The 26,223-nt window shown below is 42.1% G+C and overlaps 1 protein-coding gene across 1 annotated transcript in view; it reads right to left on the bottom strand.

The window, feature by feature from the left end:
- Window positions 1–155: 155 nt before the first annotated feature.
- Window positions 156–26,223, bottom strand: part of TTC1 (tetratricopeptide repeat domain 1) — a 28,734-nt gene continuing 2,666 nt past the window's right edge. The window contains exons 2-7 of the mRNA XM_063445353.1: window positions 25,255–25,315; window positions 20,244–20,356; window positions 9,315–9,351; window positions 7,878–8,026; window positions 3,234–3,288; window positions 156–612 (exon numbers count right to left, since the gene is read on the bottom strand). Coding sequence (XP_063301423.1) covers window positions 479–612; window positions 3,234–3,288; window positions 7,878–8,026; window positions 9,315–9,351; window positions 20,244–20,356; window positions 25,255–25,315 — 549 coding nt within the window. The 3' untranslated portion in view covers window positions 156–478. The remainder of the gene's footprint in view (window positions 613–3,233; window positions 3,289–7,877; window positions 8,027–9,314; window positions 9,352–20,243; window positions 20,357–25,254; window positions 25,316–26,223) is intronic.

Below are 26,223 nucleotides of genomic sequence, written 5' to 3'. Positions count from 1 at the left end.
CTACATACTGAAGTGTGAAGAGAATACTAATACTGCTAACACAAAATCAACTGTAAAAAAAAAAAAAAAAAAAATCGACAGAGCTGACATTTCTACAGTTACAAGAAGTCGCCTGGCAGTCAGGTAAAAAGAATGACATGCTCAAAATATTTCACTCGCAAAAAAAGTTAAAGGCCAATGGATTAGATTGCTACAGCGAAATAACAGCTTTATTGCTGAAGCCGGCTCTCCTCACAAAACTCTACTGAAGATTTTATTTTAAAAAGGAAAACCATTTAGAGGCCTGATCAGTTAAATCAAACAGAGTCAAGCAAGTCGTGTAAACAAATCAAAAGTACACTTCAAACCAATGTAACTTTCCATTTTAAAAGGGTCAAATATCTGATGGCACATTCTTTGAAGCAGCAAATCCATGGAACTCAAAGGACCCAGAGAAAAGTAAAATGTAACATTGATAATTCAAACAGTAGCTTCTTCGTCATCGGTTATTATTTGGGTTTTGCACAAAGTTGATAGAGTAAGAGCCACTTGTATCATCCTGTTTGACTTGAAAGTTTTCTGTAGACAAGCCAAAAGGCCTTAGGACCAAGTTCCCCAAATCCTTTAGTTTACCTAGGAACAAAGGAATTAAAGTTATCCCTTAACATTCTGGCTAACAATAGTTATTTTTTCAAACACTTGTATATCTAGTAAAGTAAAAGGTAATAGTCTTGTCTTTTCTCGTAACAATGGCTAAAACACTGAACAAAAGCCTGTTCAAAGCACCCTGTTGACACTAGTGGCAGCAAAACGAAAAGGGAAAAAAAAAAACATAGGTATCCAATTTTTATTTTTCTGGATACATTTTAGGGTTCCTTAATCTGATTGGAAATGACAAGACAATCTAAAATATTAGGCTAAAATATCCAAACCTTTTTTTTTTTTTTTTTCACAAAAAGGTTTTCAATTCAGCTTTTTTGCAGTCTCAACTTTACAGAATAGCAGCTTTAGATCTAGCTGAAAGAGAAAAGAAATGCCTCTTTCCTGAATTTTTCCTTCCAGTGTTTTAAACCATTGAGGGCTTAGATGGGCGTCTGATGTGGAGCTGTATCCCATGCAAAATCATTTATAATGTCTGACCATCAGGAATTAGTACACGTTTGCACACTGCCAACAAGAACATTCAGATATCTGGTGACAGCCAACGCATACTAGTGTAAAAATATAAATATTATACACTGAACAAAATTATAAACGCAACACTTGTTTTTGCCACCATTTTTCATGAGCTGAACTCAAAGATCTAAGACTTTTCTATGTACACGAAAGGCCTATTTCTCTCAAATATTGTTCACAAATCTGTCTAAATCTGTGTTAGTGAGCACTTCTTTGCCGAGATACTCCATCCACCTCACAGGTGTGGCATATCAAGATGCTGATTACACAACATGATTATTGCACAGGTGTGCCTTAGGCTGGCCACAATAAAAGGCCACTCTAAAATGTGCAGTTTTATCACACAGCACAATGGCACAGATGTCGCAAGTTTTGAGGGAGCATGCAATTGGCACGCTAACTGCAGGAATGTCCTACCATAAGCCATCTCCAAAAGGAGTTTCAGAGAATTTGGCAGTACATCCAACCGGCATCCCAACCGCACACCACGTGTAACCACACGAGCCCACAACCTCCACATCCAGCATCTTCACCTCCAAGATCGTCTGAGACCAGCCACCCGGACAGTTGCTGCAACAATCGGTTTACATAACCAAATAATTTCTGCACAAACTATCAGAAACCGTATCAGGGAAGCTCATCTGCATGCTCATCGTCCTCATCGGGGTCTCGACATGACTGCAGTTCATCGTCGTAACCAACTTGAGTGGGCAAATTCTCACATTCGATGGAGTCTGGTACTTAGGAGAGAAGTTCTCTTGACGGATGAATCCCGGTTTTCACTGTAGAGGGCAGATGGCAGACAGCTTGTATGACTTTGTGTGGGTGAGCTGTTTGCTGATGTCAACGTGGATTGAGTGGCCCATGGTGGCGGTGGGGTTATGGTATGGACAACACTGTGCATTTTATTGATGGCATTTTGAATGCACAGAGATAACGTGACAAGATCCTGAGGCACATTGTTGTGCCCTTGATCCACAACCATCACCTCATGTTGCAGCATGATAATGCACGGCCCCATGTTGCAAGGATATGTACACAATTCCTGGAAGCTGAAAACATCCCAGTTCCTGCATGGCCAGCATACTCACCGGACATGTCACCCATTTAGCATGTTTGGGATGCTCTGGATCATCTTATACGACAGATTTTTCCAGGTCCTGACAATATCCAGCAACTTTGCACAGCCATTGAAGAGGAGTGGACCAACATTCCACAGGCCACAATCAACAACCTGATCAACCCTATGCGTAGAAGATTTGTTGGACTGTGTGAGGCAAATGGTGGTCATCCCCCCTCCCCCCATACAGTACAACTGCACATTTTAGAGTGGCCTTTTATTATGGCCAGCCTAAGGCACACCTGTGCAATAATCATGTTGCCTAATCAGCATCTTGATATGCCACACCTGTGAGGTGGATGGATTATCTCGGCAAAGGAGAAGTGCTTACTGACACAGATTTAGACAGATTTGTAAACAATATTTGAGAGAAATAGGCCTTTTGTGTACAGAGATCTTTTGTTTTTGCCCTTATTCTTCATGAGCTGAACTCAAAGTGTTGCGTTTATAATTTTGTTTAGTGTAATTCTGAGCACTGCACTGGATTTTGCCAAGAAAATGGTTATCACCTAGTAATAAACGTCAAAATTCATATTCACTATCAATTGTGTCTAACTCTTGTTCCGGATGTAAAGGCAATAATGGCATGGATTAAATATTTTTGGATAAACTTTTTTAAATGATTAAATATTTTTTGGTTAGAGAGGGGGAGGGACCTTAAATGAAATAATGGCTGCTTACGAAATGTGAAAATAATTTTGCAGCTGGATCGGCAAGTAAGAGAATATGTCCTGTCGTATGCAAGTATCTGTAGGTAAAACAAAATGTGTGTACACAAACCAGAAGTGCAATTCGTGCAAATAAGATGTTAGCAGACAGAAACCTCCCTGTGCAAGGTGAAGCTTCCAATGGAAGTATCTCAATGAAAAACCAGAGTAAAAAAAAAGAAATAATGCTATCCTGACCAATACCTAGTAGTGGAAAGAAGTTTCTCTACAGGAAGAAAAGAGGTACTTACTAAGCATTTCGTCTTTTAATTTTTCATTTCTTTCTTCAATTTGCTTGGGTAAGCGCTGAAAAACAATACAATTTCACACTTTACCAATATTTTTTTTTTTTTTTATATATACAGCAGAGGTTTCCATGTATTTTAGAACTATGGCATACAAAAAAAATATATCTTTGGTAAGTGCTTTATAGGTGAGGATTAATACCTTGAATTGACTCCTATAGGATACAGGAAGCCAATGTAAGGACTGACAAAGGGAGAGGTGTGAGACGGGTTCTCAACCCAGTCCTCAGGATCCCCTACCAGTCCAGGATTTGGGGATTACCTGGGTGTGTCTAAGGTGTTTAGAAAAAGGGGAAAAAAACACAGACTCTAAGGTGTTTTTTTTTTCTTCCTTTTTTTCTAAACACATTAGACACACCCAGGTAATCCCTAAACCCTGGACTGGTAGGGGGTCCTTGAGGACAAGGTTGAGAACTCCTGGGTGAGAGGAGCGACAGGAGAGGAAAAGCTGCAGCATTCATTACAGACTGTAGCAGGGCAATACGGCTTTTGGGAAGACCAATTAGGAGAGGGTTACAATAATTCATGCGAGAGATCACTAGAGCAAGGACAAGCTCCTTAGTAGCATCTTGTGTAAGAAAGGGGCGGATGCGAGCTATATTTTTAAGGTGGAATCTACAGGATTTGGTAACAGACTGGATGTGAGGCCAGAATCAAGTATAACGCCAAGACAGCACGCTTGCAAGGAAGTACCGATGTGGGTACTACTCACTTGAAGGGAGCGCGAAAGAGGGGGATCAGTATTAGTAGGAGGAAAGACAAGGAGTTCAGTTTTAGAGAGATTGAGTTCCAAAAAGCAGGAGGACATCCAATCAGGGATAGAAGAAAGGCAAGCAGTGACACGTTGCAGGACAGCAGGGGAGAGGTCCGGGGAGGAGAGGTATTTCTGAGTGTCACCAGTGTACAGGTGGTATTGGAATGAAGTTATAAGTTTGCCAAGAGAGGCAGTATAAAGAGAAAATAGAAGGGGACCAAGTACAGAGTCTTGGGGGACTCCAACAGAGACAGGACGAAGGGAGGAGGTATCATTAGAAAAGGAGACACTGAATGAGCATTGGGAGAGATAGGAGGAAAACCAAGAGCGGACAGTGTCACAGAACGAGTTATTGAAGAGTCTGGAGAAGGAGAACATGGTCAACCGTGTCAAAGGCAGCAGAGAGGTCAAGAAGAATTAGTATAGAGTAGTGCCCTTTGGTTTTAGCGGTGATTAGGTCGTTAGTGACTTTAATAAGAGCAGTCTCAGTAGAGTGGAGGGGGTGGAAGCCAGACTGAAGAGGGTCAAGGAGAGTTGGAATTGAGGAAGCAAGTCAGACGGGTGACGACAGGTCTTTCCAGAAGCTTTGAGGAAAAAGGGAGCAGGGATATGGATGATAGTTAGAGGGGGAGGACGGCTCAAGAGACGTTTTCTTCAGGATAAGTACTACAGCGGCATGTTTAAAGTCAGCGGGGACAACACCAGAAGAGAGAAAGCAGTTAAAGATGTGTGTTAAGGAAAGCACAAGACGAGGTGAGAGACCTTATGAGGTGAGACGGGACAGGATCAAGTGGGCAAGTGGTGGGGTGAGAGGAAAGGAGAAGCGCAGCTTCAGTAGCCTGGGAGAAAATCTGAAGGGTAGGAAAGGCATGACCTAGGTGTGGTTGAGAAAGAGAGGGGCAAGGTGGTAAGAATTCTTTCCTTAGCTGTTCAATCTGGTCGGTAAAGTAGCATACAAAGCCATCGGCTGTAAGGTTAGTTTGGGGTGTGGCCACAGCAGGGCAAAGAAGGGAGTAAAGGTATTAAAAAGACGCCTGGGATTGCGGGAGCATGAGCTAATGAGGGAGGAAAAGTATGACTGTTTGGCAAGAGCAAGGGCTGTGCTGTATGAACGCAACATGAATTTGTAGAGGAGGAAGTTCGACTGGGTGCGTGACTTCCTCCAGCAGCGTTCAGCAGAGCGGGAGCATCTCTGCAGGTAGCGTGTTGATTTAGTGTGCCACGGTTGGGGGCGTGTTCTCCTCAAGGTGCATGTTTGGAGTAGGGCTGCAGCGTCCAGGGCAGAAGTGAGGGTAGTGTATATGAGGAGCTAGCCAGCGTGGGACAGGAGACAGTAGGGATGGATAGAAGTTGGGAATCAATATTAGCTGATAGCTTCTGGTGGTCAATAGAATTCAATTTTTTCTTAGTTGAAGGGAGTTAGGTTGAGGATGATGGGGAAGGGGGCTATTGAGAGCCAATGATAAGATGTAGGGATCGACCGATATTGATTTTTCTTTAGAGCAGATACTGATAATCTGTGAACTTTCAGGTAGATAGTAATGTGTGTGTATATAATGAATGCAGTGTGTGTGTGTGTGTGTGTGTGTGTAGTAAATGCAGTGAGTGCTTGTGTAGGTATGTAATGTGTGTAAAATGGAATGGATATGGCATTAACATTTATTTTTTTTATATTTAATTTTTCAACATTTTGTTTTGGTCCCCCCTCCCTGCTTCTTACCTGGCCAGGGAGGGAGGAAATGGCATTCCCTGGTGGTCTGGTGGCATGAACTCTGCAGAGGTGGCCCAGCAACACTTACTTCCCTTCCCAGCAGCTCCCGTGGTAACCAGTGGGACTTGTGATATTAAGACAGGGGAGCTGAAGGGAGCTGCTGGGAAGGCAAGTAAGAGTGTGCTGTGAGCCCCCCAGGACCATGACACCCTGTCTCTGTTGTCATGCCCTGATGGCGGCCCTGGTCTGCATTATCTGTATTTTTATAGGCCGATAACAATCTTGCTGAAAATTCTGAATATCAGCCAGTCTGATAATCAGTAAGAGGTGGTGATCTGAGTGAGGAAATGGAGTGTTGCAGAGATTAGAGATTGTACATTCCTGAGAGAAAATAAGATCAAGGGGTATTGCCAGCTACTGTGATACCCCAAGGGAGGAGGTCATTAAAAGCAGTTTTGAGGATACTGAGGAAAAGGGTGGGTTAAGGAGAATGTTGAAGTCCCCAAGAATTAGGGGTGGAATATTAGAGGAGAGGAAGTAGGGAAGCCAAGCAGCAAAGTGGTCAAGGAAGAGGAGATGGGAACGATAGATAACGGCAATGTTAGCAGAGATAGGTTTGAAGAGGCGAACAGAATGAAATTCAAATGAGGAGAAAGAGAGGGAAGGAGGGGTGGGGAGAGGTTTAAAGGAGCAGTGAGGCGAGAGCAGGAACCCTACATCACCACCTCTGCTTTCAGAGTGTCTTGGGTTGTGGGAAAATTGAAGACCACCAAAGGATACAGAGGCAGGGGTAGCGGTGTCAGAGGGAGGGAGCCATGTTTCTGTTAAGGCTAGTAAGTATAGGGAACGAAAGATGAAAAGGTTGCGCACAGCAGTGGATTTAGTAACACTGAAAACAGAGCGTACATTCCAGAGGGCAGTATGAGAGGAGGATTTAAAGGAAGAGTGACATGAGATGGGTACAAGATTATTGGAGTTAGCACGGTTTTAAATCACTACCAATATATGCGATTTCCATTAAATGAAACAAACTTGGGTCCTAGAGGAATGAGTAACCATTTGACGGTTGGTTTAAATAAGTGATCAGTAACAACTATAGGCAAATCCAAAATGGTTTCGTGGCACATGGGTGTGATGAATTCCTTAGTTATTAAATCAAGCAGGATTATTGAGAATTCAAAGTGAATTTAAAGTGAAAAAATAGGCTAGTCAGGCAATCTTCAAATACAGGCCTAATTTCAAGCACTTCATTGGCCAAGTAGCTAATATATTTAGTCAAACTTAGATATCCAGGATTAATGCAGGAATAATAACTATATGTACTTAGATCACAATATTCCATTGTAGCTGGGCATAAAGTGCACAGAGATGTTTCCCAACTGGTTATGAACTTGAGTAGAACAAAAGCAGAGTGAACTTGTTCCAATAACAACATTGACTGCTTTTGACATCAGTGAGTTCTAGCTCAACTGACGCCTATTGTAATGAGAGATCGCCCTTGCACCAACTAAACAAATGTAGCAAAAACCTACACCAGCATCACTCAGTGAGGTGTTAACATTCTCCTTAATCTAAACCATTAATAATTATTTAATTCTGCCACAATCCTTTAGATTGTAAAATAATAGGCTGTTTTACACAGTATTTTTTAGTGTTTTTTTTTTTTTTTTTTTTTAGAAAAGTGCTACAATTGTTAAATTAAATCCTGTAGGAAGTATCATCTAGTCTTGTAATCCCCCTGTGTGTATACCTACTTAGATTTATTTGCTAATTTTATCAAGCAGTCAGGATAAGCACTTAAAGTATGTAATGATAGTACCAGGGCTCAAAATGACCACTCTCCACTAGCCATTGATGAGTGTATATGTATCTCCTCAAGGCTGGCAGTGGCAATTCTAAAGCTTGCCTAGCGGAGAAGGCAAGAGGAAATACCCGCCAGGCACTCAGAGTGTTGAAACCACAGGCAGGTTTATTGGATCAAAAGTGACAAAGCAGCAATGTTTCGACCTACCAGAGGTCTTTATTAAACTAGTCTAGCGGAGAAGGACACAACATTTTTATATTGGATAATACTAGAATATCAAAGCAAATCTAGATGACATGACCACAAGAAATAACATATTACCATGCAGGCTTCTCTGGCCTGAGTGCAAGATGAATCTCTTTCCATAACAGATTTATAATCAGCCAGGGCTTCATCCAGTTTGTCAGTCTTCTCATATAACTCTGCCCTCCGGAGCAAAGCACGAATATAATCGGGATTTAGCTCAATTGCTGTGATAGATACAAATTTCAACACAATCTTAGAGAGTAAAATGGAAAGCAGTTTTCATTAACATTATACAATCTTACTTTAAAAATGCACTGCTCCTGTAGAACTGATTATTACTAGTGTCAATGTGGTGTGTATTCATTGTTTCGAATTGTAAAGTTGAAGTCCTGCCTTTCAAAGGTAGAAAATAATATGCTTAGATCAACAGCCTCATTGCACAAAACAAAATCTGTTTGCAAATCAACAGCTTTAGTCTGACAGCTTTAAATTGACGAAGAGGTACCCCACTAGCTTAAAATAAACACAAGGGCAATGTAAATATTTAGGTTTCGAATTAATTTGACAAATACAATGTATGGATACATTTTCATTTCATAAAAGGTAAGTCTCTGACAACCCGCAATCCTACTCTATACCAGGCCATACTCATGTTAGAGTAAAATAAATAAACTGTTTAGCACTGTGTATATAAAATAAGGTAATAATTATTCCTATATAATAAGTTGTATTTTTTTCATTATAGTTTTCTTTTCATCAATGGCTTATTTTTGAGCAAGTAGTCTCATTCTTTTTTTTTATGAATAAAGCAATCACATCGTTGTGTGCTGAGCATTAGTTGCACATTTACTAGTAGAAAGCCAAGTGCATCATAATTTACATCCCACAAATATCTGATTTAGAAGGTTTTACTAGATATGTACAGCATGAATGCAAACAATAGTCTTGGATTGGCAAAAAGATTTTTTTTTTTTTAAATGTATATTATATGAAGTATATGAACTCCAAACTGATTTGTCTCGTTAGAAAGAACACCGCAAGCACTATAACTACTAAAGGCTGCTGTAGTGGTTATGGTGCCAGGAATGTCCGCGTGAAGTTCCACGGTAAGTAGTTAAACCATTTAGCTATGCTGTAACAACAACGCAACTGGCTCCCAGATCCATGGAAACACATCCTTTCCTGAAGAAAAACCTGGTCATCTCAACAGAGAAAACCATGGGCAATGCAGGAGTGGGCTGGTAACAACAAATGATAGTGGCTGTGCTTACTCAGTGGGACTAAAAACAGCTTGACAAATTACTGTGGGAGAGAGCCAGGACATTAATGACACCATGATTTCTACAGCAGGCTGTTGTGGTTTGGATGCTTGGAATGTTCCTTTAAACATAGATGCTGTTATGCATTACTTTCAGCAAAATCAGCTGTGGAGCTACTAATCAATAATTTGTATTTGTTAAGTCAAATTGCTGTGTAATTCCCAAAATAAACATAGGGAGGAGGGGGAATTACCTTTAGTGCAATCTTTCAGCGCATCTTCATTTTTGTCCTGTAAAAAAAGGGGAACACATTTATCATTGTACAGAAAAGGAGTAATAAAATATTAACCAGAAATAAAATGTGACAAAAAAATAAATAATTATTTTTTTTGCTAATTAAGCTGCTTTACCAAGAGATGTCATGATAAATTAAATTATACATTGCTTGAAACCACTGTAAAGTGCCATGGAGTATATAAATAATTCTATATTTATGTTTAAAATATATATTTTCTAAACCAGAAAGATGCAGTACAAACACAGAGAATGTAAACAATATATACCCTGAACATGCCCGTATTAAACCAATATTCCCAAAAATTATACCACAAAATACATACATGTGATATTATGGCCCACTAGATACTTGTTGCAGTGATAGGGTAAACATATCAGCATATACCAGTGAATTAATTGTCAAACTTCATCTGTGATAGATTTTTTTGAGAACATTACACTGGCAGATTATGAAATCTTTAAAGCATTGTTTGTTTCAGTTTGTATCATTTTCAGTAATAGGAGACGTGTATGTACACAGAACTGCTTAACACCATTGTATGTATGTTTGAGATTGTTTTCAGATTACAAAACGGAGTACAGAGCACCTACAGCAAGCATGTCAAACTCAAAGACTCACACGGGCCAAATAAACAAGGTTTAAGTTTATGTGGGCCGCAAAAAAACAAACTTCAGTTTTCATAGAAACTGAAGTTGAGCAGAGTACAGTAATATTTTTTTTTTTTTTTTTTTTAAATAAGTTGCCTGACACTGGACATTCTCACGCTCCTAGGGCTTCAAAGTAAACAAAAGAGCAAATTTATTTTAACCCCTTAAGGACCGGCCTGTTTTTGCGATGTTTGTACGTTAAGGACCAGAGCAGTTTTAACACTTTTGTGGTGTTTGTGTTTAGCTGTAATTTTCCGCTCTCTCATTTACGGTTCCCATACAAGTTATATATTGGTTTTTTTCACGACGAGAAGGGCTTTCTTTACATACCATTATTTGTATTATGTCATATATTGTATTAAAAAAAAAATTAAAAAAAATGGTGAAAAATGTAAAAAAAAAACATGTTTTTGGACTTTTACTTGAAAAATCTTTTACTTATCTACAAAAGCTAATGAAAAAAACTGCTAAATTGATTCAAAATTTTGTCCCGAGTTTAAAAACACCCAGTGTTTACATGCTTTATTGCTTTTTTTTGCAAGTTATAGGCCTATAAATACAAGTAGGAAATTGCTGTTTCAATATATACATATTTTAATTGTATCAATAGTGACATTGTAACACCGTTATCTGTCATAAATGCCCGAAACACACCTAACATGTACATATTTTTTTAAAGTAGACAACCCAGGGTATTCAAAATGGGGTATGTCCAGTCTTTTTTAGTAGCCACCTAGTCACAAACACTGGCCAAAGTTAGCATTTATATTTGTTTGTGTGTTAAAAATGCAAAAAACGCTAACTTTGGCCAGTGTTTGTGACTAGGTGGCTACTAAAAAAGGCTGAACATACCCCATTTGCAATACCTTGGGTTGTCTTCTTTTGCAAATGGTATGCCATCATGGGGCTAATTCTCATTCCTTGGCTACCATACGCTCTCAAAGGCAACCTAACCAATCTGACAAATTTCAATAAAAAAAAAAAAGTAAAATCAAGCCTTATATTTGACCCTGTAACTTTCACAAACACTATAAAACATCTACATGTGGGGTACTGTTATACTCAGGAGACTTCGCTGAACACAAATATGAGTGTATCAGAACAGTAAAATATATCACAGCAATAATATCCTCAGTGAAAGTGCTGTTTGTGTGTGAAAAATGCTAAAAACTTCACTTTCACTGACAATATCATCGCTGTGATATGTTTTACTGTTTTGAAACACTAATATTTGTGTTCAGCAAAGTCTCCCGAGTAAAACAGTACCCCCATGTACAGGATTTAGGGTGTCATAGAAAGTTACAGGGTTAAACACAGTGCTAGCAAATTAAATTATCTGGACTTTCGGCCTGGGTTGGCAGGCAGGTCCCTCGAATTGCAATCATTAAAATTACTTAATTAGGTAAAAATATTACATAAATATGCACGTATAATTTTAATATATACATATTTATATATTTGACGTCTACGTGTATATTTATGAAATTATTTATGTAATTATGTATGTGGACATATGTGTATTTCGTATTATTTTTATTTATTTATATATACATAGATATATATATCATTCCATTCTAAGTGTATTTTGATATAAATATATATATATCAATATCAAAATACTGTTAGAATAAAATTGCATATATATATATATAATTTTTTTTATTATTAAAAATTATTTTTATTTTTTGTTATTTATTTTTATTAACATATTATTTGTATTTTATAATAATATATATATACCATATATATAGTTATTATATATATTGTATATATTCGTGTGTAATTTAAATATAAGTGTATTTTTATATTAATATACGTATATATAAATAAAAAAATACACTTAGTATGACATTATATATATGATATATATACATATATTATATATAGGTATATATAGATATAATACATGTATATATATCATATATATATATATATATATATATATATATATATATATATATACATACATACATACATACATACATACATACATACTATATTTTTTTTTACACTGATTGTTTTTTTTTTAACTTTATTTTATGATTTTACACTTGCAGGGAGACTGCCTGTCAGCACAGACAGTCCCCCTGCAGGCAGATACACAGACACCTATTGCGGTCATGTGATCGAGTGATCACATGGCCGTGGGGTCCTGATCTGCCGAGGGGGGACTGCCCGGGCAGACAGGCAGTCCCCCTGGACCGGGAGGAGAGCTGATCGCTGCCGTGGGACCGACGGCGATCAGGTAAGTTGCCCAAAACCGTTATGACGGTTCAGGACCGTCAGCGGTCCAAACGCACGTTTTACCGCTGACGGTCCTGAACCGTCAGCGGTCCTTAACCCTTTCAGGACCGTCAGCGGTAAAACGTGCGTTTGGACCGCTGACGGTCCTGAACCGTCATAACGGTCTGGGGCTACTTACCTGATCGCCGTCGGTCCCACGGCGGCGATCAGTGCTCCACCAGGTCCAGGGGGGTTGCCTGTCTGCCCGGGCAGTCCCCCCTCGGCAGATCAGGACCCCACGGCCATGTGATCACTCGATCACATGACCGCAATAGGTGTCTGTGTATCTGCCTGCAGGGGGACTGTCTGTGCTGACAGGCAGTCTCCCTGCAAGTGAAAAATCAAAAAAATAAAGTTAAAAAAAACCAGTGTAAAAAAAATAATAATAATGTGTATATATATATATGATATATATACATGTATTATATCTATATATAATATATGTATATGTATCATATATATAATGTCACATTAAGTGTATTTTTATATTTATATATACGTATATTAATATAAAAATACACTTATATTTAAATTACACACGAATATATACAATAAATATAATTGCTATATATATGGAATATATATATTATAAAATACAAATAATATGTTAATAAAAATAAATAACAAAAAATAAAAATAATTTTTAATAATTATAAAAAAATATTGATATATGCAATTTTATTCTAACAGTATTTTGATATATATATATATATATATATATATATTTATATCAAAATATACTTAGAATGTAATGATATATATATATCTATGTATAAATAAATAAATAAAAACAATACGAAATATACATATGTCCATATACATAATTACATAAATAATTTCATAAATATACACGTAGACGTCAAATATATAAATATGTATATATATTAAAATTCTACATGTGTATTTATGTAATATTTTTTACCTAATTAAGTAATTTTAATGATTGCAATTTGAGGGACCTGCCTGCCAACCCAGGCCGAAAGTCCAGATAATTTAATTTGCTAGCACTGTGTTTAACCCTGTAACTTTCTATGACACCCTAAAACCTGTACATGGGGGTACTGTTTTACCCGGGAGACTTCGCTGAACACAAATATTAGTGTTTCAAAACAGTAAAACATATCACAGCGATGATATTGTCAGTGAAAGTGAAGTTTTTAGCATTTTTCACACACAAACAGCACTTTCACTGAGGATATTATTGCTGTGATACATTTTACTGTTCTGATACACTAATATTTGTGTTCAGCAAAGTCTCCTGAGTATAACAGTACCCCACATGTAGAGGTTTTATAGTGTTTGTGAAAGTTACAGGGTCAAATATAAGGCTTGATTTTACTTTTTTTTTAATTGAAATTTGTCGGATTGGTTAGGTTGCCTTTGAGAGCGTATGGTAGCCAAGGAATGAGAATTAGCCCCATGATGGCATACCATTTGCAAAAGAAGACAACCCAAGGTATTGCAAATGGGGTATGTTCAGCCTTTTTTAGTAGCCACTTAGTCACAAACACCGGCCAAAGTTAGCGTTTCTTGCATTTTTAACACACAAACAAATATAAATGCTAACTTTGGCCAGTGTTTGTGACTAAGTGGCTACTAAAAAAAACTGGACATACCCAATTTTGAATACCCTGGGTTGTCTACTTTAAAAAAATATGTACATGTTAGGTGTGTTTCGGGGATTTATGACAGATAACGGTGTTACAATGTCACTATTGATACATTTAAAATATATATATACCAACCCCACGGGTGTACTGCCAAAAACCTGTGAGGTGGACCTACAGGACTTCGTCCCTGGACCTCCGCCTCCCAGCGGCACATTACCCCTACTTACTGTCGCCTCTGCGACCTGATCACACCTCCCACATCCCACACCCCTCCCCACTACCCCTCCCCCTCCCCTCCTTACACCTCCCACTCAGGGCCGGAAGGTGACCCGGTGGCATGGGTTCGCCCCCCCCTGCTCCCCACGCCCCTGGCGCGGGCAGAAGCGATGGCAACTCCATCAACCTCTACACGATAAACGCAAGGGGCCTCAACTCACCTCACAAACGAGCCAGAGCCCTGCGAGAGATTAGGGCACTGGGGATATCGGTGGCTTTCTTCCAGGAAACCCACTTCCACGCTCCCCAGGCCCCTAGATTCTCCAACAGATACTATCCCACGGGATACTTCGCCCACAACCCCCTGAACAAATCCAAGGGAGTGGCCATTCTGCTCTCAGCAGACGTCCAATTCAAATTCGAAGCGGAGATACAAGACGCGGAAGGCAGGTACCTTTTCATCAAAGGGAATGTAGGCAACTCCAAAATCACTCTGGCAAATTTATACCTCCCGAACAAGGGCCAGAAACAATTCCTGTCCGCCGCCCTACGAACCCTGGAAACATTTGGAGAGGGCACCGTCATAATTGGAGGGGACTTCAACGCCCCCCTGGACCCCAGAGTCGACACGTCGAAAGGCGTCTCCACGATCCCGGACCATGTCCTCCGAGGCATGAGATCCCTCCTCTCCGAGCATCTACTAGCGGACTGCTGGCGCATTCTCCACAATACGGAAAGGGACTACACATACTACTCAGCACCACACAGCTCCTATTCGAGATTAGACTACTTCTTCATACAACACAGGAACCTAGACACGCTGAGATCTGCCCGCATTGCACCCATAACCTGGTCCGATCACGCACCACTAATCCTCGCCATCGATGACCCCAGACCCTACAAACCGCAATGGACGTGGAAGCTAAACGAATCCCTCCTGGAAGACCCAATCATCCAAACGGAAATACGCACCGCTTTGGAACACTACTTCCTCACCAACAAACCACCTGACTGTACACTACCCATCATCTGGGAAGCGCATAAATGCGTCATCAGGGGCATTCTCATCAAGCACGGCACCCGCCTGAAGCGACAACGCGCACAAGAAATCTCACACCTCATCGACCGAGTGACCCAACTTGAAACACGACACAAACACTCCCTTGACGACGCTACCTACAAACAACTCCTGGACGCCAAAGCAGATCTAAACACGCGCCTCACATCTAAGATTACATTCCAGTTTCAGCTCACGAAGAAAACATTCTATGAATATGGGAACAAGAGCGGCAAATTACTAGCCAGAGCGCTGAGAGCAAGGAGGCAAAAGAGCCATGTCCAACGGATCGCACTGAGGGGACAATCACTGCTCACGCCGAAAACCATCGCGGAGGGGTTCAGACAATATTACTCCTCACTATACAACCTGCCCGCAAACCCCTCACGCCAGACCGAAACGGCGAAGACCTTTGAGGCTCGCCAGAAGGCATATATCACACAACACTTGACAACTAAACTCCCGCCCGAAACCGTCGCTGCCCTGGAGGAAGACAACACGAGCGCAGAAGTATGCTTGGCCATCAAAAAAGCCAAGCAGGGAAAGAGTCCTGGCCCGGACGGTTATACGGCAAAATACTACAAGATGTTCGCGGACGTTCTTACCCCACACTTGCTCAACCTCTTCAACTCCATTCAAAACGGAGGCTCATTAGACCCCGCCTCGCTCCGAGCCCACGTAGTGGTAATACCAAAAGAAGGGAAGGACCCGTCCTCCTGTGCCAGTTACCGCCCGATCTCTTTGCTGAACACCGACCTCAAATTGTTCGCCAAGATTCTGGCTCTTCGCCTCCAACCGCTACTGCCAGACCTAATCCACCCTGACCAGGTGGGATTCGTGGAGGGCAGAGAGGCCAGAGACAACACCACCAAGGCACTCAACCTGATCCACGCAGCAAAGCAGGGTCCCTTGCCCGCCCTACTGATCTCCACGGACGCGGAGAAGGCCTTCGACAGGGTCGATTGGTCCTTCCTGCGGTCCACACTGGCACACCTCGGACTAGGACAGCACATGATGGCCTGGATATCGGCCCTGTACGCCAACCCAACAGCCAGAGTACAGGTGAACGGACTCCTCTCAGACCCGTTTGAGATAAAAAACGGCACGAGACAAGGCTGTCCGTTATCACCGTTGCTCTTTGTCCTCAGTCTGGAGCCGTTCCTCAACGCCATTAGAGCTCAACCTGGCATCTCCGGAATTGGAGGCAGATGGGGAGTCAGCAAAGTCTCCGCATATGCGGATGACCTCCTGTTTACAATCACCAACCCACGGCACTCTCTCAGAGAACTGCTGCAGCAATTCGACACGTATGGCACCTTGTCAAACCTAAAAATCAACTACACTAAATCTGAGATTCTCAATGTGGGATGCCCCCAAGCGCTGGTTACCAGCTTGCAGAACGACTTCCCCTTCCGCTGGTGCACAGAGGCGATCAAATACCTGGGGACATGGCTATCGGCGGACCCTACGGACACCTTCCGCATCAACTTCCCCCCCCTCCTGGAACGAATCACAAAAGACCTGAATGCCTGGCACCTCCCCCATATCACATGGCTGGGCAGGATCAGCGTACTCAAGATGAATATTCTCCCACGTCTCCTATACCTCCTACAGACCCTACCAGTCCATATCCCCAAATCCTTTTTTGCACAAGTCCGAAAAACAATGACAGAATACGTGTGGCACCGTAAAAAAGCGAGACTGAACTTTGCCACTCTCACCAAACCCAAACTGCATGGGGGCCTAGGCTTACCAGACCTGACAAAATACCGACAGGCGATACACCTCCAACGACTGATTGAATGGACACACAACCCAAAAGACAAACTGTGGATCCCGATAGAGGCGAGCTTCTCGCAAACCCCCCTCCCTCTCCTCCCGTGGCTACCGAAAGCGATGCAAGGCGAATTGCCAAAACAACATCCAACGCTGAACGTCACAATGACCATCTGGAGGAGACTGGCTCTACAAAAGGACATGGCTCCGGAGCTCTCACCTCTCTGCCCTGTATCGCACAACCCACGACTCCCTCCGGCGGAGGATCCCCGCTACATTACAGCGCTGGGACTACCAACCCCCTGCAGGTTGAAGGACGTGTACAAACAGGGCGCAATCACAACCCTGAGAGAACTGGTCCCGAACAACCCGCACACCTGGTCGCTCCTCTTCAAATACCATCAACTGAAGAGGTTCCTGCAGACCACGCCAGGACTGGACTCAGCGACCCGAGCACTCACCGCCTTTGAGATGATGTGCACGAACCCCCCGAGCCCACCGCACGCAATATCGTTACTATACCGCACACAGATTACACCATCCACCGATGCACCTCTCCCTTATTTCACTAAATACTGGGAAAGGGATCTAGGACACACACTCCCTGCGGAACAATGGACCACAGTGTTCACGCTCATACATAAAGCATCCATAGCCACCAAATTCCAGGAAACAGGATATAAAATGCTCTCGCACTGGTACAGGACACCCGAGAAACTATCCATAATAACAGATGCCTGCGAACCCGAATGCTGGAGGTGCGGGAGGGAACTGGGATCCCTCTTCCATATCTGGTGGACCTGCCCACACATCAAACCCTATTGGTCGGCGATTCACGCTGTCATGGTGACCATAACGGACGCAAACATACAACTCACACCGGAAACCTACCTACTCCAACTAACCTCAATCCCCACACCTAAATTCAAGAGATCAGTGATACCACATCTCCTAAACGCGGCGCGTAGTCTTATCCCGACACACTGGAAACAACCCACGGCCCCGACGCTGAGAGAGTGGCTAGCCAGAGTGGAGGACATCAGACAGATCGAGGAGCTGATCCTCTCAGCGGCCGGATGTATACAGCGCTACCACGACACCTGGTACCACTGGCTAAGATGGCTCGCCTCCCCCTCCGGGACCGGAGGAGACACGCAACCCCCGGGATCAAATACGAGGCCCCCCCTGCCGGAGGGCCCAGACAGGAGCGACGGAACATCGGAGGCAGTCCCGACGGAAGGACGGATCCGAAATGAGCACGCCGATGCCGGGCCCAGGGACGGGGGGAGCTGGGACGCGGACACAGGCCCGGGAGCCCGAAGCCCACACCCCACCTCTCACACCCAGGCACACCCAAACTAATTCCTGGTCACCCCCCGCCATCGCTACCTCCCCTTCACTCCCCCCCTACTACCCCTGACCGCACGTCACCCCCTGCCAGAGTGACAACGCTGAGCACGAGAACCACCTGTGACACCTGACACACAAGACTCCTCCCTCACACACCTGACTGAGGCCGACACAAGCCACACGCCAGGTAACGAAAGGGGGCCCTGTCAGGGAAGCAAAGCAAATACACACTACAGAACCCCGGCGACAGACCCCTTACCACACACCACGGACCAACCTGCTACCTGAGGTCCCCAATACCCATGACTCCACGCTACAGGCGACTGTAACTGAAGGGATACCTCGACCCACATCTCCCTGCTGCCCACAGGCCGCCCTCCCTCCTCCAGAGCAGACCCCGTGTTCCAAACATGGAACATCAGAACACCACCTACCCCACCTTATGGGGCATCACCCACCGCAACAAACCTCTATCACACACCATACCGCACCAATACCCACTCCTACGCAGATGACATCCTCACCACAAGCAGTCAGTGGCAAACAGACGTCGGACCCTATACATACACTGCGAGGTGACATACTATTGTAAAACCTCAAACGAGCGTCAGCCCCGAATGTCACAGACATAGTAATACCCTCTGTATGACTCACTGTAACATGCAATTGCAAAGTCTACTGCTACTTGGGAGGCACATGATAGCCTTCATTAATGTATATACAACTTACGCAAAAACAGGCAGCGCTCCTCATTATACGTAATTGCTACAAGCTCACTAGATAATAAGCTTCTGGTCCTTATCCTTATCCTCGCTACTCCCGAGCTACACTCATCAATGTTTCTATGAACCAAGCAACTCACTAAACTATGTACAAGTTTCTTTCCTACCACAAATATGCTCGTACACTTGTAACCAATGCGCTTGTTAAGGCTGTTGTGGCCATACAAGAAATGTTGTGATCTTTCATGCACCATAAAAATAAAAAAAAATATTGGAATAAAAAAAAAAAAAAAAAATATATATATATTGAAACAGCAATTTCCTACTTGTATTTATAGGCCTATAACTTGCAAAAAAAAGCAATAAAGCATGTAAACACTGGGTGTTTTTAAACTCGGGACAAAATTTTGAATCTATTTAGCAGTTTTTTTCATTAGCTTTTGTAGATAAGTAAAAGATTTTTCAAGTAAAAGTCCAAAAACGTTTTTTTTTTACATTTTTCACCATATTTTTTTATTTTTTTTTTAATACAATATTGGACATAATACAAATAATGGTATGTAAAGAAAGCCCCTTTTGTCCTGAAAAAAACAATATATAACTTGTATGGGAACCGTAAGTGAGAGAGCGGAAAATTACAGCTAAACACAAACGTGTTAAAACTGCTCTGGTCCTTAACGTACAAACATCGCAAAAACAGGCCGGTCCTGAAGGGGTTAAAGGGTTAAGGAAACGTGCATTTTCATATAACCAATGTTTTAGTCCAACTACTTTGACATATTAAGAAAAGTTTGGTAATGGGGCTGAAATAGTGAATGTAAGCTGTTACACAGCTGTAAAAACCAAATTACATTATTGTGTTGATTTTGAAATCCTATGAGTGTGTTCTTTATTTTGGCTGAGATCATCAAACAATGATCTCTGCCAATCCAATGCTCACCTCCCCCCTCCACTCTAATTGAATACACTGCCCCCTACCTCTCCCTAGTTTAGGCTGTTGGAAATTGTGCCATTTTGTTATTAATGAAGTTAGACATGTATAATTTCTAATAATATATATATATACATATATATATATATATATATATATATATAATAATTATAGATTATTTATCTATTTAAGGACACAATTTGAACAGTTCAAATTTTGCCAAAATTATAGGGCAAATGTAATATTTGTTTTGTAATACAAAATTAACAGAAGGGAAGAAGACATGTTTTACCTGTTTTAGTCTGGCAGCGGCTCTGTTTGAAAAAAGGATAGATCTGTCCTTCTGGTAAAGAGCTGGACAAGTTTGAAGTGCTTGAGTGTATAAAGCTTCTGCTTCAATATAATCTGAACAGTAAGACAATATTTTTTTTTAGCAAAAAGTAACTAAGAAAATCATTATACTTAAATAAAATTTTAACCAAACATTACTCAAAGATATACCGTATATACGAGGATAAGCAGAGTTTTTCAGCACATTTTTTTTGCTGAAAAAGCCCCCCTCGGTTTATACTCGAGTGAGGGTCTGTATTTTGGCAACTTACATTGCCATAATACAGATCAGGACCGCCCGGCTCTTACTTACCTTCCCAGCAGCTCCCCTGTGTAAATCTTGCGAGTGCCGCAGCCATCACAGCGCTCCGCGCAGCACGCTGGCTGCTAGATTTACACAGGGAGCTGAAAGGAGCTGCTGGGAAGGTAAGCAAGAGCTTCTGCAGACCCCCACTGCACAGACAATGCCACCGGACCACCAGGGATTGACATAGCCCCACTATCTGGCCAAGTAACAAGCAGGGAGGGGGAACAGAAAAAAAAAAGTTAACAAATTTAATATTTAAATAATAAATAAAAATAGTAAAAAATGCCCTACCCCGTCCCAGTTTACACAAACATACTCTGCATTATATACACACACACTGCATTCATTATACACACACATTGCAAATAAATATTCAAAAACATTTAACCTACTGATGCCTCAATTAATGTAATTGTATTGGTATATATTTTTATTTTGCATTTCCCACCCTAGGCTTATACTCGAGTCAATACGTTTTCCCAGTTTTTGTGGTAAAATTTGGTGCCTCGGCTTATATTCGGGTTGGGTTATACAGGCTTATTGTGCAGGTAAAGCTTCCTTTAGTAGCTATGGAGACACCATTGTAAGGAGTCAATAAGTTATTGAACAGTTTGACTCTCTTCCTGGGGTTCACTGCGCATCAAACAAATCCTCAACAAGAACTTCCACTAGCATTCTTGAGCTAAGAACAATCAGATGACACTCTCAGCCAATGAGCTTAGCCTGCCAAGGAACCTTTGGCTCTCAGCAGCTGGTAATGGAGACAGGGAATGGTAATAAGTAAACTGTTCAAAAACTGTTTGATTGCTTAAATTGGAGGCGCCCAGACACTCCTGCGCCAAAACCAATATATGCTCAATATAGTGCCTTTAAGCAACCGTGCCTTTTTTGTACTTTATATACAATGTATTTTAAGCAGTGGATGTCACATTACTGTTACATCTACAAAATAATCATGTTAACAGTGCAATCAGCTTTGTAGAGGAGATACATTTTTTTTTTTTACACATTCTTTATTTTTTCTGTGCAAAGCATAACAATACGCTTGTGAAAGCCACGACAGCTGTGACAAGCCAGACCGTAACAGTGTTAAACATCATTGTGGCATACAACTGACAGCACAATTTTATGGTAGAATAGTAGTAACATGCTTCAACATTTTAGGAGGATAGGCTAGCTTATATTAAACATGGGAAACATCTCCCTGTAGCTCATTTCCAGCAGTGTAGCAGTTTATGCTTCAAAGGTCGTGTGTAGACGAGGAGGCTAGGCTAGTTATGCCTACTACAGTAGGAGTGGTGTTGAAGGTTGGGGTTATGTGGCATTGCCTTTTCAAAAGAGTAAACGTTTATACAGCACTAACCAGGTTAGCCTTACATTGTGTGGGTGAACTACATTTGCCTAAACAATGTGGCTGCACATTTTTATAGGTTGTTTTAAACAAGCTTATACATGCGCTTCTATTTACTGCCCTCAGTAGTGTACGATTGGTTAGGGCTCATAGTGTAAGTTGCCGATTTGTTCGATCCTGCGTGTCAAAACTACTTAACTGTAGTTAGGGTACCCAATACTGAGAGCTACGCTTAATTTAAAAAAAAATAAATGGAGAATATTATTGGTGTGTACGTTAGGTCATGCTTTTGTAATAGAGACATGCATGTGATTAAGTGAGTAGGCTTAAAGCATGTGCGTCAATGATAGGTGCACCTTCATGGGCACTGCGAGAGCATGCCTATCTGTTTTTACTGACTCAGTATGGTTGCTTTTTAGTGTTTTTTACGTTGCTGCCTGATATAGCACAGCGATACAAACATGTAGCATGATCATTCTAAGCTTCACTTTTAGGTACACTGTGCTTAAGTACACATGGGCTGACTGCTTGGTTTAAACATGTGAGAGGCCTGTGTTGTTATATCTAGTAAGTAACTAGCGAGGTAATAACATATATAACGTGTATAACAGGAGGGGTGGAAATATCAGGCATGTAATGAGTCTTGTGAGTGTCAGGCTTTAACGGCTGCAGAAGGAACTGGGTTGCGTCCATTGTGGCAGAAGGGGTTTGAGCAGGGTTCATCAGGCTTACCCTGCGTTTGTGTTTCCCTTCAGCCTATGCCCAGCAGAGGAAAAAGCTTTGTGTCCCTGGTTGGGGTGCTCTTGGGATTAATGGTCTTTCTACTGCTCGTGGGTTGGAGGCTGTAGCTATGATTGCCAAATGTTCCTGGGGTGGCGGCATGTGTATGCTTCCAGCAGATGGTGCAGTTTCTGAGCCCGTGCATCTGTCTGGGCATCCGTGTCACCAGCCGATGTCGAGTGGAAGCTCAGTGATGCCTTGTGACGGTGACCCGTGTCCCACTCGCAGTGAAAAAAAAGGGGGCATTGCTGGTGGCAGCGTTGAGAGCATGTTGTACCCTTGTTGGCCTGGTGGAAAGCCAGGGACCCCTCGTGTGATGTGGAGTGAAGACCTTAAGTGGTGATCACTGCGTATGAATTCGGCGTGGAGCCTTGAGGTATGAATGGGGTGACCCTTGCCGGGTTCCAGGTGTGGGTCGGGGAAGCGTTGTTGGGTGGCCCCTCTGTGGAGAGAGAGTCATGCGGCAGGCCTAGAGTCCGCAGTAGGGCTGGAGCGTCTTGAATATCTTGCACGATGTGCGTGTTCGTCCCCTGCAGTACTATCAGGGTTCGGGAGGACCGCCAGCGGTAGTCAATCTTGTGCTGTTGGAGCATGGAGGTGAGAGGGCGCAGTGACCTCCGCCAGGCTAGGGTGCCGCTGGACAGGTCTGCAAAGAAGGCCAGGTCCATGGCCTCAAAGTGGAAAGGGGTTTTGCCCCGTAGGGCTGAGAGGACCGCTTCCTTGTCCCTGCCGCCACGGAAGGTGACTATTACATCTCTCGTGCCGGTGGCCGGGGCCCTCAGTGGCTTGGGGACCCTGAAGATCTCCTCTGGGGTGATTGGTTTGCCTTGTCTGTGCGGCAGTATTGCTGATAGTATGCGCCCCGTGACTTTCGGCAGCTCAGTGTCTGGTACCTCTTCAGGGACTCCCCTAATCTTTATGTTATGCCTGCGCCTGGAGTCCTCTTGAGCCGCCAGGCGGCGTTCATGTTGCAGGGTCTGCAATTGTAAGTTCTGCACGGTCTGTTGTAGCGTGGCAATGTCCTGGGCTTGGGACTGTGAGCTGCCCTCCAGTTTCGTGATGCGGCCTGTCAGGTCTGCACGTAGCGCCATGACATCCTCGTGGATGTGTTTTTGCAGGTCTGCCAACAGTGCCTTTAGGGCTGCCGTGGTTACCGGCTCTGAGCCCGCTCCTGTGCCACTTTGTTTCGCCTTCCGTAACGGGGTGGGAGTCGGCTGGTCCTCCTCGTCCATGTCTTCAGACAATTCTTCGGAGAAGTCTGAGCAGCCGCCATGTAGTGCCACCATGTTGGCTTCGCTGGCGCCTCGTGCTTGACTCCACATCTCCCCGATCGTGAGCCCAGAGGTAGGCTTGTTTGGTGTCGTTTTTTTCCCCCTTTCGGGGATTATTTTACCAGTTATTAAAGCATGTGTGTTTAAATGTACCAAAAAGATTGGTGATACCAAACACAATAAAAACTCCCCTAACTGTACAAATAAAAAATTGCATATGTTAAAGGGACACTATAGTCACCTGAACAACTTTAGCTTAATGAAGCAGTTTTGGTGTATAGAACATGCCCCTGCTGCCTCACTGCTCAATCCTCTGCCATTTAGGAGTTAAATCCCTTTGTTTATGAACCCTAGTCACACCTCCCTGCATGTGACTTGCACAGCCTTCCATAAACACTTCCTGTAAAGAGAGCCCTATTTAGGCTTTCTTTATTGCAAGTTCTGTTTAATTAAGATTTTCTTATCCCCTGCTATGTTGATAGCTTGCTAGACCCTGCAAGAGCCTCCTGTATGTGATTAAAGTTCAATTTAGAGATTGAGATACAATTATTTAAGGTAAATTACATCTGTTTGAAAGTGAAACCAGTTGTTTTTCATGCAGGCTCTGTCAATCATAGCCAGGGGAGGTGTGGCTAGGGCTGCATAAAACAAAAACAAAGTGATTTAACTCCTAAATGACAGTGAATTGAGCAGTGAAATTGCAGGGGAATGATCTATACACTAAAACTGCTTTATTTAGCTAAAGTAATTTAGGTGACTATAATGTTCCTTTAAGTCGTGGGTTTCATCCACATGGCGTCGGTATGATGAGACCCACAAGGTTGCAAGTGCAGTCCATTGTTAATGGATGTATATACACATATACATCCATTGTTAATTGGAATGTATACACATATACATCCATCAACAATGGACTGCACTTGCAACCTTGTGGGTCTCATCATACCGACGCCATGCGGATGAAACACACGAGTTAAAGGAACACTATAGTCACCTAAATTACTTTAGCTAAATAAAGCAGTTTTAGTGTATAGATCATTCCCCTGCAATTTCACTGCTCAATTCACTGTCATTTAGGAGTTAAATCACTTTGTTTCTGTTTATGCAGCCCTAGCAACACCTCCCCTGGCTATGATTGACAGAGCCTGCATGAAAAAAAAAAAAAAAAAAAAAAATATATATATATATATATATATATATATATATATATATATATATAGAAAAATTTTACTCCCTAACATGGATTAATGTGCATTGTACTCACCTCCTTTCTTAAACAAGTTGTTTCCTTCTTCTTTCAAAAGGGTGCTTTTCTTTTTCCTATCCTGCAAAAAACATAGCCCATAAAAAAAGGTTACAGCGTGGTTCACCAAGGCATTAGAACATATGATTTTCCTAAAAAGCGATGGGACATCAGTGAGTGTATATATATATATATATATATATATATATATTTATTTATTTATTTCCAATTGCTTGCACTCCAGGATAGGGAGTTAGAGCCCGGTGCTTAACAGCCAAATAATAGAAATGTAATAATGATAGCACTCAAACTTAGCTTTTATTCAGGCATCTGCCAGTAGTAGATCAACGTTTCAGTTCTCTAATGGAACTTTCGTCAGAATTCTGACGAAAGTACCATTAGAGAACTGAAACGTTGATCTACTACTGGCAGATGCCTGAATAAAAGCCAAGTTTTTTTCACACTATATTTCTTTGAAGTCCTTGGAGTGCTATCATTACTACATTTATATATATATATTAAAAACCAAAGAAAAGAAAAAGTTACCTGTGCTCTCTCCTTAATCCCTATGTATATTTAGACAAATGGAGGTCATTTAGTTGCTCCAATGGCCATTGGAGGAATTGCCCGCCTGCCAACGTCAAGGCAGACCCCCCTAAAGCGGGTCCTAAACTGACCCTAAAGCGGGCTCAACATTGACCCTTCAGCCTGCTTCCATGAGCTTCTGGCAAGAGACAGAGAGGGGTATTTTTTTTATATATATACACCCCTATATACTTATTAACCATTAATAGGGAACACATAGGACCCGCTTTAGGGGGGGTCTGCCTTGACGTTGGCAGGCGGGCATTCCCTCACAATGGCCATTGGAGCAACTAAATGACCTCCATTTGTCTAAATATTCATAGGGATTAAGGAGAGAGAGCAGGTAACTTTTTCTTTTCTTTGGTTTTTACTATATATTGGGGCTGATGTGTACTGTAGTCATTG

The sequence above is a fragment of the Pelobates fuscus genome, chromosome 3 (assembly GCF_036172605.1).
Source record: "Pelobates fuscus isolate aPelFus1 chromosome 3, aPelFus1.pri, whole genome shotgun sequence".
Taxonomy (NCBI): Eukaryota; Metazoa; Chordata; class Amphibia; order Anura; family Pelobatidae; genus Pelobates; species Pelobates fuscus.
This window is presented reverse-complemented; position numbering and strand designations above follow the sequence as displayed.